We start from the raw sequence: 12,672 nt of genomic DNA on the forward strand, positions 1-12,672 counted from the left end.
AAGCCATGTCTAATGGCCACATCTGCCCTCACTCCCAGGTTCAGAAGAAAATGGAGTGTAATTAATTTGGGTCAAATGGAACTGGTCTAGAGCATATTAAAAATTCCTCGTATTTGTCCACTTCACATGGTTATCTCATGGATTCTCAAAACAGCCCTGGGCAGAAATGGGGTGGGTTTTGAGCTAGTGTTTCCGCTAAGGAAACTGAGGATTACAGGCATTATTTGCTCAAGGCCTCAGAGCTAGTGTTGGATGGCGTTGAGACCAGTGCTGGGCTCTGACACATCCCTCCTTCCTCAGCTTTGGCTCATGGAAATTTTTTTTTTGTTTTTTTGCGTTTTTTTTTTTTTTTGCTAGGTAAGATTAGCCCTGAGCTAACATCTGTGCCAATCTTCCTCTACTTTATGTGTGGGTTGCTGCCACAGTGTGGCTGACAAGTGGTGTAGGTCGGCAACCGGGATCCGAACCTGTGGGGAATGTGCAGAACTTAACCACTACTGCAGGGAGCTGGACCCTCATGAAAATTTTTAATCACTCTTTAGGGTTAAGCAAAAACAAAATGATGCAAAACCCTTTGCCCCACGTTTATATATTTATTCTTTATCTCTGTTAAAATGCGTCTCTACTCCTGCCTCTCTCCCTTCATGGAGACAATGGCTACCATAGCCAAGTCCTGAGGCCTCCCAAGGCGTGAGGTCCAGGAAGCAGCTGAAGTAGCCTCCCACACAACTCCCCCTCCAACCCCCTCCTCTCTGGCAATATTCAGAACAGAGCTCTGTGCTCCGCCCCGGATCCTTCAGCGCAGACTTGCTACGAACTATTCAAAACTTATCTTGGGACCCTCCCCTTCCCACCAGCTCAGACGCTCAGCATCAACTTGGACTCCTCCGTGTCTGCAGTCGCTGGGACGTTGTTGGTCTCTGTGGACATGCTTGTTGAATGAATAAATAAAAATTCATTCACACTAAGGCGTAAATGTGAAAGGACTGGTATGTATTTTATTGTGTTACCTCGCCTGGAGGCATTTATAACAGCCCTTTAATGTGTGGGGCCCTTTACGATTTACAAAGCTCTTGGTAGTCATTATTTTGCTGCCTCCCAACTACTTTATTGAGGTAGGTATGAGATGAGGCATCTCTCAGAGGGGCTGTGCCATTTGCCCAAAGCTGCACAGCACATCAGCAAAGACTTTGCCATATAAAGTAACATTCACAGGTTCCAGGGATTAGGGCGTGGATATTTTATGGGGGTCCATTTTTCAGCCAGTTAAGGGTAGAACCAAAGTCTTGCAGCTATTGTGCGGCAAAGAGATTTCCAAGGGAGAATTTCTCAGGGAGCCGATGAGAAAGGTGATGTGAGGTGGGGGGCGAGGTCGCGACCCTCCGCGGCCGCCGCGACCGCAGCTGGGCCGTGGCCGCGGTGGTCCCAGTGAGAGGCCGACCCCGGGGCGCCCAGGTCTCGGCAGGCGCCGCCAGCGGAGTCAAAGGTTAGTGGGAGGGTGACTTGGGCGGCGGGGACGGACGGGTGGAAGACTTTGAGCCCAGGCGGTGAAACAAGGTCCGGGCGCCTGCGAGGCTGCAGGGATAAGCGACGGGTACCAAGCGAGCCAGCTCCCGTGCCCTCCCCGCACGTGGGGGGCGGCGGGAAGACGGGGCGCGGCCAAGGGAGCACGCCCCCTACTGGGTAGAGACGCAGATGGTCCGGCTTCCCACTCAGAGCCCCTCGGCCCGGAAAGCGGCCCCCCCTGCCGGCCTCGCCACCTCACTGCACTCGGGGCCCCGCAGCTGCAGCCTCGCCCCGGCCCGACGCGGGGTGCGCACCCGGGGAGCGCCTGGCGCACGGGGTACGCGCGTGGGTGCAGACCCCCGGCTGCCGCTGGGGAGCGCCGCTGCGCGCTGCGCCCCGCTTCGCTCCGCCGGGGCCTTGGACACTGAACCGAGCACGGCCCGGCCGGGCAGGGGGCGAGGGGAGGCGAGGAGCGGACGCCCCAAAGCGGGGGCGGAGTGGCGCCAGGTCCCCCGCGCCCCACGATCTTTCTCCGAGTCCCCCTGGGGGCTCCGCGGCACTCGTGCCCCCCCACCCCAGCCTGGCGGCGCAGCGCGACGCGGCCGCTCCAGCTCCGTCCTTGGAGGGTGTGGAAGGGTGGGTTTGGGGCCGGGGGCGGGTCTGGGGGCGGACCCGGAGGCGGGGCTGTCTCTGCGGCAGGGCCCAGCTCGGCTCCCCCCGGTCGCTCTCTGTCTCTCCTCCTCCCTCCTGCTCCGGGCGGAGCCCGGCATGGGGGGGCCGGCGCCCGGCAGGCCAGGTACGGTGATGTAAAAATTGGGGAGACTTGGTGCGGGGAGGTGGGATGGGGGGACAAGGGATAGGGAGGATTGGCGGGGCGCGAGACGGAGAAACCCCGGGTAGCAGGACAAGGGGAAGGGGAGGGGTGCCTGGGAACCTGGGGCCCTTGGATGGAAAGGGGGATGAAGCCGGCCAGGTTTGGAACACACAGGGAAGGGAGAGGACGGCAGTTTGAGGAGGGGCGCCTAGGAGGAGAGGTGAGGCTGAAGGCGCAAAGGAGAGTGTGTTGGGGGGAAGGGAAGCCGGAGCAGGTATGCAGGCCGCAGCTCAGAAGGTAGCTCTAGGGCGGGACTGGAGACCCCCGGGTGGGATTGAGGGGCGGAGACTGAAAGAAGGAAGCCGGGAGCCTCCCAGATCCTGGAGGAGGAAGAAGGTGATTTGGGCCATCAGCGAGGCAGGCGGACACCATCGCTGAGGGCCAGGGCGCAAGAATAGGGGTGGACCGAGGCCCGGGCCCAGGCGAAGGGACGGAAGCGGGGGACGGCAGGGAATGGAGATGGATGGATGGGTGGTGTTGTGGATGCCCAGTTCACAGTGCCCCCACCCTTTCTCCAGCATCCCCGCCCTGCCCTCATGACACCCCCTAGCTTCAGGGCCTAAGAGGGGGTGGGGAGTCCGTCTCCCCCTTCCCCAGTGGGGTGCAATGTACGCAAGTAGGCCCCGCATAACTCCTTGTGTGTAGGTATGTCCAGTTCAGAGTAGCCGATTCGTGTGTGTCTGGAGGTCTGTGTGTGCTGTGGGTGTGTCGGGGGTGTTTATGTCTGTGTGTCTGCCTGTTCCTAGGTTGTGTTTACCTATGCCGATCTATGTGTCTGCTCCTCTGTTTGTAGATATGGGTCTGTGGCCCGGTGGTGTGTGTGTGTGTGTGTGTTTGTGTGGCTGCAGGTTGCTGAACATTTGTGGGACCTGTCTCTGTGGTGGACCAGGATGTATTTACAGATGGGAATCTGTGTCGATCTGATCTTTCCAGAGTGTGTTTTTGTGGCTCTGAACATCTTTGTCAGGGTGTGTGACTCTGTGTACACATGTCTGGCTATCTCTGTCTGTCTGTCTATGGGTCCTAGAGGCTGTGTTGGGTTTTCTATGCCTCTGTCTGTTTTCCTCTCTCTGAGGACCCGAGTCATATCTCTGCTCCTCTTTCTCTCTCATTCGTTCCTGGCCCCCACCCACCCCATATCCTTCTTTTTTTCCTTCCCATCCCCCTCACCAAGTGGATCCGGGACCCAGGGAGGGCCGCCCCCCGGGCCTGGTGGCGCTGAGCAGGGCCCCCCAGCCCCCACCTCCTGCCCCACGACATGAACCTCCTCTACCGAAAAACCAAGCTGGAGTGGAGGCAGCACAAGGAGGAGGAGGCCAAGAGGAGGTAAGTCTGCGGTCCCAGATTGCCGCCTGGCCTGTCCCACCTCTGCTTCCCCCTGGCTGGGCCACATCCCTCTGCCCTCCCTGGGTCTGACAGCTTGGTCACCAGTCTCATCTGAAAGTCTGTGCTCAGCACAGAATTGCTGGAATTGTACACGCCCTGTCCCCGCCCTGCTCCTGGCTCCAGCCCCTGTCCTGGCCTCTTGGGGGGCTTCCAACTCAGGAGCACCCTCTTGGCTCTTCCCCATCCCCAGAGGCCCGAGTCCCTCCTTCCTGACTCACCTCTGGCCTGTGATCTTCTCCTCTCTGTCCACGTGGGGCTGGCTCCTGGCTCCCCTGTCACCTGACCTTGGAAGGGGCAGGCCCAGCTGCCCTCACAGTCCAGGGATGGGGTCATTTGAGGGGCACCAGAGGAGATCCATTTGACCCCCTCCCAGCCTCCTCTGCTGGGGGAGGTGAGTGGCCCAGTGACAGGGTTATGTGTGTGTGGTGAGGACATGCAGGCTGGGCCCTGCGGAAGAGCCAGGGCCGGGGACCCCTCCCCGCTTGCCCTCTCTCCTTGCCCTCCCAGGGACCCAGGGCCTGGCCTCTCCCGTCTTGCTCCCTTCTTTTCTTCACTTCCATTGACTGCACAGCCTCTTGGAGCCTGAGTCAGAGCCACCTCCCTGCTCCCTTCTCCCTCCTCGAAACTGTGGAGTTTAATTCTTGTTGTTAATTAGATTAATCAGAGCTATCACTGCACTGATTTCTCCCTAATGAAGGGTTCGTAGACAAGCCCTTAATGAGAGCCCACCCCACAGCAGCTCTCCCCTCTTCCCTGCCAGCCACTCCCCCTTCACTCACACAGAAGCTCAGGGACAGTGAAAGGGAATGGGGGTGAGCCAGGGAGGGTGACAGAGAGAGGACAGCACTGAGGGAGAGGGAGAGAGAGATAGAAAGAGAGAGGAAGGGAGGAAAAAGGAGCAGCCAGGGGAGGCTGCTCTGATGATGTGGCGGCGGGACAGCCCGTGTCTGGGAGAGGAGGCGCGGTGTGGTGTGGGAGCGCAGGCCGCAGTAGCCGGACAGGAGGGGAGGCTAGAGGCCAGGTGTGGGCCAGCGTGAGCGTGAGATGGAGCAGAGTGGTGGTGGCAGGTGTATAGGCCAGGTGGGGCTGTGCTGCCTGGTTTGCATCTCTCTCCCATGTATGAAGCCGTCCACACATGTGCTGTGTGCCGGCTATGCCCAGGCTGTGACTGGCCAGCTCCAAGGATGCTCTCCTGCACACATATGCACCCCTTCTTTCCTCCCTGCCCCCCAATTTCCTTGCCTTTTTTTTTTTTTTTTTTTGTGAGGAGATCAGCCCTGTGCTAACATCCGCCAATCCTCCTCTTTTTTTGCTGAGGAAGACGGCCCTGGGCTAACATCTGTGCCCATCTTCCTCCACTTTATATGGGACGCCGCCACAGCATGGCTTGCCAAGCAGTGCGTCGGTGCGCGCCCGGGATCCAAACCAGCGAACCCCGGGCCGCCGCAGCGGAGCGCGCGCACTTAACCACTTGCGCCACCGGGCCGGCCCCTCCTTGCCTTTTTTAAAGCCTAGGGATTCTGCCTGAAGCTTCTGCTTCAGTGCCCTGGACCTTCATCCCCACCCTGGGCTCCCTTCCTCTTCCCTGGGAGGCCACAGGGTTGCAAGTCCCTCTTGGGGTGGAGGAGGGGGAGGCCCAGGCCTGAGGCCCGACCTCTGCCCCATCTTGGCCTTCTCTCCCCAGCTCCAGTAAGGAGGTGGCTCCCACAGGCCCGGCAGGGCCCGGGGCTGGCCCAGGGCCTGGTGTCCGCGTGCGGGACATCGCCTCGCTTCGCCGCTCCCTCAGGATGGGCTTCATGACAATGCCCGCCTCCCAGGAGCACACTCCCCACCCCTGCCGCAGCGCCATGGCCCCACGCTCCCTCTCCTGCCACTCGGTGGGCAGCATGGACAGTGTGGGGGGCGGGCCTGGGGGAGGCAGTGGGGGTCTCACAGAGGACAGCAGCACCCGAAGACCCCCAGCCAAGCCCCGGAGACACCCCAGCACCAAGCTCAGCATGGCAGGGTCGGGGGCAGAGATGCCCCCCGGCAAAAAAGCAGGTGAGACACCCTCACTCCTCTCCAAGGGGAGCTTCAAGGATCCATTCCAGGCCAGGGGAGGCCTGCCGGGAGGGTTCATTCAGGGAAGAACCAAGGAAGTGGAAGGTTCCACTCTCAGAGGGAGTGGGGGAGTTGCTTTTTGGAAGGGCCTGAGATGAACCATTCAAGGGCAGCTCCCTGAACAATCCATTCTTGGGCAAGGGGTGGCCTTGGAGCAGCATGAGGGTGGGAGAGAATTTAGGGTGGGAGCTGCAGATTCTGGGGAGTTCACTGGAAGGACTGAGGGCTGACTGGTAGGAGAGGAACCTACTGGGGCTGTAAGTTGAGGATGTGGAGAAAGTGAAGAGGCAGATATGTCCTTGCAGACCGGTCAAGAGGTCAGAAAGGGTCTCCCCATTCCCTTCCCTCACTAAGATCCCAGTTTATTTTTCTCTTTCCCGTCCTGCTCAGGCTCACAGAAGCCAACCCCAGAGGGCCGAGAGTCCAGCCGGAAGGTTCCTCCACAGAAGCCCAGGCGAAGCCCCAATACCCAGCTCTCTGTCTCCTTCGATGAGTCCTGCCCCGCAGCCCCCTCTCCTCGAGGGGGGAACCTGCCCCTTCAGCGCCTCAGCAGGGGCTCCTGCGTAGCTGAGGACCCTGAGGTGGGTGCCCAGGAAGAAGAGCCCGTGTACATTGAGATGGTGGGGGATGTCTTCAGGGGAGGAGGGCGAAGTGGAGGAGGCCTGAGTGGGCCCCCTCTTGGAGGTGGGGGCCTGACCCCTCCAGCTGGCGCCGACTCGGACTCAGAAGAGAGTGAGGCCATCTATGAGGAGATGAAGTACCCGCTGCCAGAGGAGGCAGGGGAAGGCCGGGCCAATGGGGCCCCTCTGTTGACAGCGACCTCCTCACCACACCAGCCTCAAGCCCTTCAGCCCCACACCCACCGCCGTCCAGCTTCAGCCCTCCCGAGCTGGAGGGATGGGACGCCCTCCAAGACCACTCCTTGTGAAATCCCCCCGCCCTTCCCCAACCTTCTCCAGCACCGTCCTCCGCTCCTGGCCTTCCCCCAAGCCAAGTCTGCTTCCCGAACCCCTGGCGATGGGGTCTCGAGGCTACCGGTCCTCTGCCACTCCAAGGAGCCAGCCGGCTCCACCCCAGCTCCCCAAGTGCCTGCCCGGGAGCGGGAGACGCCTCCGCCGCTGCCTCCACCTCCTGCTGCCAACCTGCTGCTGCTGGGACCCTCTGGCCGGGCCCGGAGCCACTCGACGCCATTGCCACCCCTGGGCTCTGGCCAGCCCCGAGGGGAGCGAGAGCTCCCCAACTCCCACAGCATGATCTGCCCCAGGGCGGCAGGGGTGCCAGTAGCCCCTCCTGCCCCGGCCGCCTTGCTCCCCGGCCCCCCCAAGGACAAGGCTGTGTCTTACACGATGGTGTACTCAGCAGTCAAGGTAACCACGCACTCCATCCTGCCAGCTGGTCCGCCCCTGGGTGCTGGGGAGCCAAAGACGGAGAAGGAGATCGCAGTCCTCCATGGGATGCTGTGCACCAGCTCGAGGTCCCCTGTGCCCGGGAAGTCCAGCCCCCACAGCGGGGCCATGGGTGCAGCGGCTGGGGTTCTCCACCACCGCAGCTGCCTGGCTTCCCCGCACAGCCTTCCAGACCCAACTGCAGGCCCCCTGACCCCCCTCTGGACCTACCCAGCTGCAGCAGCTGGGCTCAAGAGACCCCCTGCCTATGAGAGCCTCAAGGCTGGGGGGGTGCTGAATAAGGGCTGTGGAATGGGGGCCCCATCCCCCATGGTCAAGATCCAGCTGCAGGAGCAAGGGACCGATGGGGGTGCCTTTGCCAGCATCTCCTGTGCCCACGTCATCGCCAGTGCAGGGTCACCAGAGGAGGAAGAAGAGATGGGCGCCACGACATTTGGGGCAGGCTGGGCTCTTCAGAGGAAGGTCCTATATGGAGGGAGGAAGGCACAAGAGCTGGACAGTGAGTGAGGGGTGGGAAGGGGGGTGGGGGAGCTGGGGATGTCCATGATCATTTGGGGGAGGTGTTGCAGGGGTGATTTGGAAGCCACGGCCCATTGTCCCAAGCTGAGAAATTTTGGGGGAGACCAAAGGGATGGGGGCGTATAGCAGACTGAAGAGATGGGGTCTTATGTGTGTGCTGGAGGGGCAGGAAGATCTGCGATGGGGAGGGGGTAGAATCTGGCCCCAAGAGCAGCCTCCTCCTGCCCCATCCCGCTCTACTCCCTGCCCCTCTCCTCCCTGGGCTGCAGGGGTGTGTGTTTGTGAGTGTGCGCACACTAGGAGCTAAACACAGCTGCCTCCCAGCTGTTACCATGGCAACCCACCCAGACAGGAGGGAGAGGAGAGGGAGGCCCCTACCGTTGCCTGGCAACGCAATGCTCTGCCAGGCCTACTCTCAAAGATGAGCTTAGTTCACATGCAGCCCTTCCCCCAATGCCCCCCCCCAACTTCTTGGCCCAGGATTTCGGTTTCTCCCCCTCCTGGAGAATGGTGCCCGTGGTCTCTTTCAGAAGGTGGTCATCCTGGCCCTGTCTGGGGCTAGAGGGCTCTAAAGCTAAAGCTGGGGTAGGGGAGACCCCTCTAACCAGGGAAGAGCGTTTGGAATCAGCAAATATCTATGATTCTCAGCCAGGGATGGTACCAATGGGCGCAAAGGAAGGTGAAAGTACTGGGGTCCCTCCTGTGTGTGTATGTGTTGGGGGAGCATGAAGTAGGGTCCCTCCCTTCCCAGCTGTGACCTGCAAAGGGGCAGTTACTTCTCCTGGTCCACCCTTGCCATGGTGTGTGTAGCTGGGGTGACAGCAAGACCTTTCCCACATACAGACACTGAGCTCTCCTTGTCACCCCAGCAGAAGTCGAGGATGGTGCCCGGGCCTGGAATGGCAGTGCTGAGGGTCCAGGCAAGGTGGAGCGTGAGGACAGGGGCCCCATGTCATCAGGGATTCCAGTGAGGAGCCAGGGGGCAGAGGGCCTGCTGGCCAGGATCCACCACGGAGGGGACCGAGGAGGGAGCCGCACAGCGCTGCCCATACCCTGCCAGACCTTCCCCGCCTGCCACCGCAATGGAGGTGATACACTCTGCCCCCGTACACCATAGCAGAAGGGGTGGGCAGGGGGGAATCTCCCAGGGCCTGTGTCCTGGGCCCTACATCCTCATACCACATCTCCATCCTCTTTCCTCCTCGGAGGAGGCAGAAGGCAGCAGGCAGCCTGAAAGGGGCTGTCTTCAGGGAACTGGGGGAGGGAAACCTGGAGACCCCTTCCCTCCTCAGTCCTTCTGTGCCTCAGACTTCACAGGAGGCTACCGCCTGGGGCGCTCAGCCTCCACGTCTGGAGTCCGGCAGGCCGTGCTCCACACCCCCCGGCCCTGCAGCCAGCCCAGGGATGCCCCAAGCCAGGTGAGGAGGAAGACGAGGTTGGGTTATCTTTTATTTGTGAAGGAGCAGGTAGGGAGGAAGGACTGGGTGTGGAAAAAAAAGGCAAGAGGTCAGGCTAGGGCCTGGCACAGAGTAATAGGGCCCGGCAGAGAGTGAGGGGGTGGGGGCCGGATCCTGGGAAGGGGATGCTTAGGTTGGGCAGCCAGGCAGGACCCTGTGGGAGATCACTCAGGACCTCCACTGGCGGACAGTGTCCCTTTGTGCGTTTAGAAAAAGGCGTCCCCTCTGGGGGGACCATCTGGAAAAATGCATCCCACTGGGAAGACAACTTGTAAAAGGCGCCCTTTCCTCAGGGTGAGATGGCCTGGCTCCGGGGCGCACAGCCGGGCAAAGAGTGCAAGGGCTTGATTTCTGCTCCCGTCTCCAGCCAGGAGAGGACAGAGGCCTTGGCGGGGGGGGGAGACAGGACTTGTTTCTGGGGGAAGGCATTGGTCTCTGCAGTGGGACCGGGCCCGGGCCCTCTGAGATCCTTGACCCCTCCCCCATTCCTTCCTCCCCCGTGCGGGTCGCGGCGGGAGGAGGGGACGCAGACCCACCCCGCGCTGCCGCTGCCGCTGCCGCCGCCGCCGCCGCCGCCGCCGCCACCACCGCCACCGCCCCAGCCCGCCCGTGAGCGCGACGGGAAGCTGCTGGAGGTGATCGAGCGCAAGCGCTGCGTGTGCAAGGAGATCAAGGCGCGTCACCGCCCCGACCGCGGCCTCTGCAAGCAGGAGAGCATGCCCATCCTCCCCAGCTGGCGGCGGGGGCCCGAGCCCCGCAAGTCCGGCACCCCGCCCTGCCGCCGGCAGCACACCGTCCTCTGGGACACTGCAATCTGAGGAGGGCGGGGGCCGGGCCCCGGGACTGGGGAGTGGGGTTGGGGTGCGCCCGGCTCTCCGGGAGACTTGCCTCGAAAGCGGGACACTTGAAGGACCAGGTGAGAGCGAGCCAGGGAGAACCCCTGCCCTCCACCCAAACCTCGGAGACGGGGAGTCCGCCAGGCCCATCGGGCTTGGGGCGCCAGCAGTACCCCCAGAAGTGTGGGAGAGGAGGAGGGTTTGCTTGAGGTTGGGAGTGAGGCCCTCCCCTGCTCTCTCCACTGTGCACTGCTCCCTGCACTGAGCCAGGTAGACCCCTCCTCCTGAGAGGGCAAAGGCCAAGCCAGAGGTCAGCACGGGGGAGGAGGGAAGGGTTAATGAGGAAGAAGGGGGCGGGTCAACTGAAGAACAGGGACGGGGGATGGCTCATTTATAGAGTCGGGGATGGGGGAGGGGTTATTTATTTTGTTATTTATTTTAGTCCGGAGGGCAATTCTGGCCCCTTCTGACCTACTCCTGAGCGGGGAGTGGGGAATGGCGGGCAATGAAAGGGAACCAGGTTTGCACTCTCCCCAATGCCTAGAGGCCCCACCGTCTGTGCCCACCACAAAGCTAGGGATTGGTCTGGAGTGGGGCGTGGAGCGGGAGAAGGGAGGGGCTCCGAGAGCTGAGGGCCGCAGACTCATTTACTTACAAATCGCCGGAGTTTGGTAGTGAGCGTGGCCTGCTCTGAAACAGGTATCTTCTTTAGCTCTGGGGTGAGGGTCTAGCACCAGGGATGGGCGGGATGATGGGAAGGAGGGAAATTTTAGCGGGGGGGGGCGGGGAGGGGCGGGCAGGGTATTTATTTAAATTAAAAACAAAATCAGAAGAGATGTCAGGAACTTTTTTTTAATTCCTTTCTTTTCAGAATAATATATTAAAAGACTAATGATCCTAGAACTGGCTTCTTATTTTTCAGTGTGCTCTGCCTTTCTTACCCGTTTCTTGTTGGTGGGAGTTGGAGATGGTGCAGGGAGGGTTGAGTGGCTGTGGAAGTAACGGGGAGAGGTGGAGTTTGAGGTAAGTCTCTGGGAGTGCCACTGGGCAGTGACTCAGCAAGCATTTATTGGGCATCTGAGGTGTGCTTGGCAATGCACTGATGCAGAAGGAATATTCAGACTGAAGCCTGCCCTCAAGCAGCTTATAGTGTCTACTCAAGAAGATGAGAGAGCTGAGCCGGCACTAGGCAGTGCTGCAGGAGTGAGAGAGGGAGAGGGCTGGCATCATCCGCCAAGGCTTCCTGGAAAGTGAGCCTAAAAGGACAGGTAAGGTTTGGATGAACTGGGGGAGGAGGGAAAGTCCCAAGGTCGTGGTACGATTGTCTGTAGAACAGTAGAAGATGGGGGTGAGGCCAGGAAGTGTGTTTAAATAGTGCAGAGGACAATAAGGAGTCAGGCATGATGAAGCTGGTTCAGAGAGATGGGCCTCAAAGCAAGATGCTGGACTGGAGGAATCCTGCTGGGAGGTGAGGTATCACCAGGGAGGAGGATAAAAAGAATGGCTGGGAGAATGGAGGGCAAGATGCAGCTGAAAGAAAACATCCTCAGGATGGGGATGAAGGAGCCAAATGGGGCATCCTGGAAGCTCAAGTTTGAAACTCATGTCATTGGGGAAATGATCATCTTGACAGAGCGTGGAAAGTGGGGTTGAGAGGAACTTTGAGGGAAGAATGTTCAACTTGAAGCAGTGGTGAATATTCAGGTTGAAAGGTTTGTTACCAGCTAGAACAGAGTTTCAAAAAATGTGGTGGATCATACAAGAGATGTTGTTAATCGGTATGAAGATGGACATTTTTCAAAACTTTAATAGTTTTGTATTTATTTTCATTCATGTTAGAGAAATTATAACCAGCATATCAGACTATTTCATGGATATTATTGTACAAGAGAAGGCTAAATTTATTTTCAATTTGTTGGTTTAAAGAAAAATATTAAGCAAACAAATAATGGTACAGGTGGGATACAGAATATGAAAAATTATGACAGTGCTATGAGAATTTTTGAAATTTAGGAAACACCAAGTTAGAGCTAAAATGATGATAGTTTGGGAGAGATGACAAGACTGTGGACATTAGGAGTCATCAACATAGAAATGGTACTCAACGCCAAGACTAAGTTTTATAAGGGAGAGTATAGATAAAGATATGAGTTAAGAACAAAATAGCAATAGCTTTTTAAATTTTTATTTATGTTTTAAATTGAGATATAATTGACATAACATTGTATTAGTTTTAGGTATACAGCATAATGATTTGATATATGTATATACTGTGAAATGATCACCACAATAAGTTTAGTTAACATCCATCACCACACATAGTTAGAATTTTTTTTTCTTGTGATGAGAACTTTTAAGATCTACTCTCTTAACAACTTTCAACAGTATTATTAACTATAGTATTGTTAACTATGGTCCCCATGTTGTACATTACATCTCCAGGACTTATTTATTTTATAACTGGATGTGTGTACCTTTTGACCCCCTTCACCCATTTTGCCCAGCCCCCACCCCTGGCAACCACCAATCTGTTCTCTGTATCTATGAGTTTGGGTTTTTTTTTTTCTTAGGTTCCACATATAAGTGAG

At 58.4% G+C, this 12,672-nt stretch overlaps 1 protein-coding gene across 3 annotated transcripts; it reads left to right on the forward strand.

Annotated features, from left to right (window-relative positions):
- Window positions 1-2,225: 2,225 nt before the first annotated feature.
- NYAP1 (neuronal tyrosine phosphorylated phosphoinositide-3-kinase adaptor 1) lies at window positions 2,226-10,458 on the forward strand. 3 transcript variants are annotated; one of them, XM_014797160.2, is made up of 7 exons: window positions 2,226-2,302; window positions 3,555-3,706; window positions 5,451-5,806; window positions 6,257-7,771; window positions 8,661-8,879; window positions 9,100-9,209; window positions 9,779-10,458. In XM_014797160.2, the coding sequence occupies exons 2-7, from the start codon at window positions 3,639-3,641 to the stop codon at window positions 10,064-10,066; spliced, it is 2,556 nt and encodes an 851-aa protein (XP_014652646.1). In that variant the 5' UTR covers window positions 2,226-2,302; window positions 3,555-3,638; the 3' UTR covers window positions 10,067-10,458. The 3 variants fall into 3 exon arrangements, with proteins under 3 accessions (XP_014652646.1, XP_087273774.1, XP_004442925.1); XM_087417648.1 differs by lacking the exon at window positions 2,226-2,302 and adding an exon at window positions 2,455-3,025; XM_004442868.3 differs by lacking the exon at window positions 2,226-2,302 and having other exon boundaries at window positions 2,455-3,706; window positions 8,664-8,879.
- Window positions 10,459-12,672: the final 2,214 nt, after the last annotated feature.

This window comes from Ceratotherium simum, chromosome 26 (genome assembly GCF_057802395.1).
Source record: "Ceratotherium simum simum isolate JZ-2026a chromosome 26, ASM5780239v1, whole genome shotgun sequence".
Taxonomy (NCBI): Eukaryota; Metazoa; Chordata; class Mammalia; order Perissodactyla; family Rhinocerotidae; genus Ceratotherium; species Ceratotherium simum.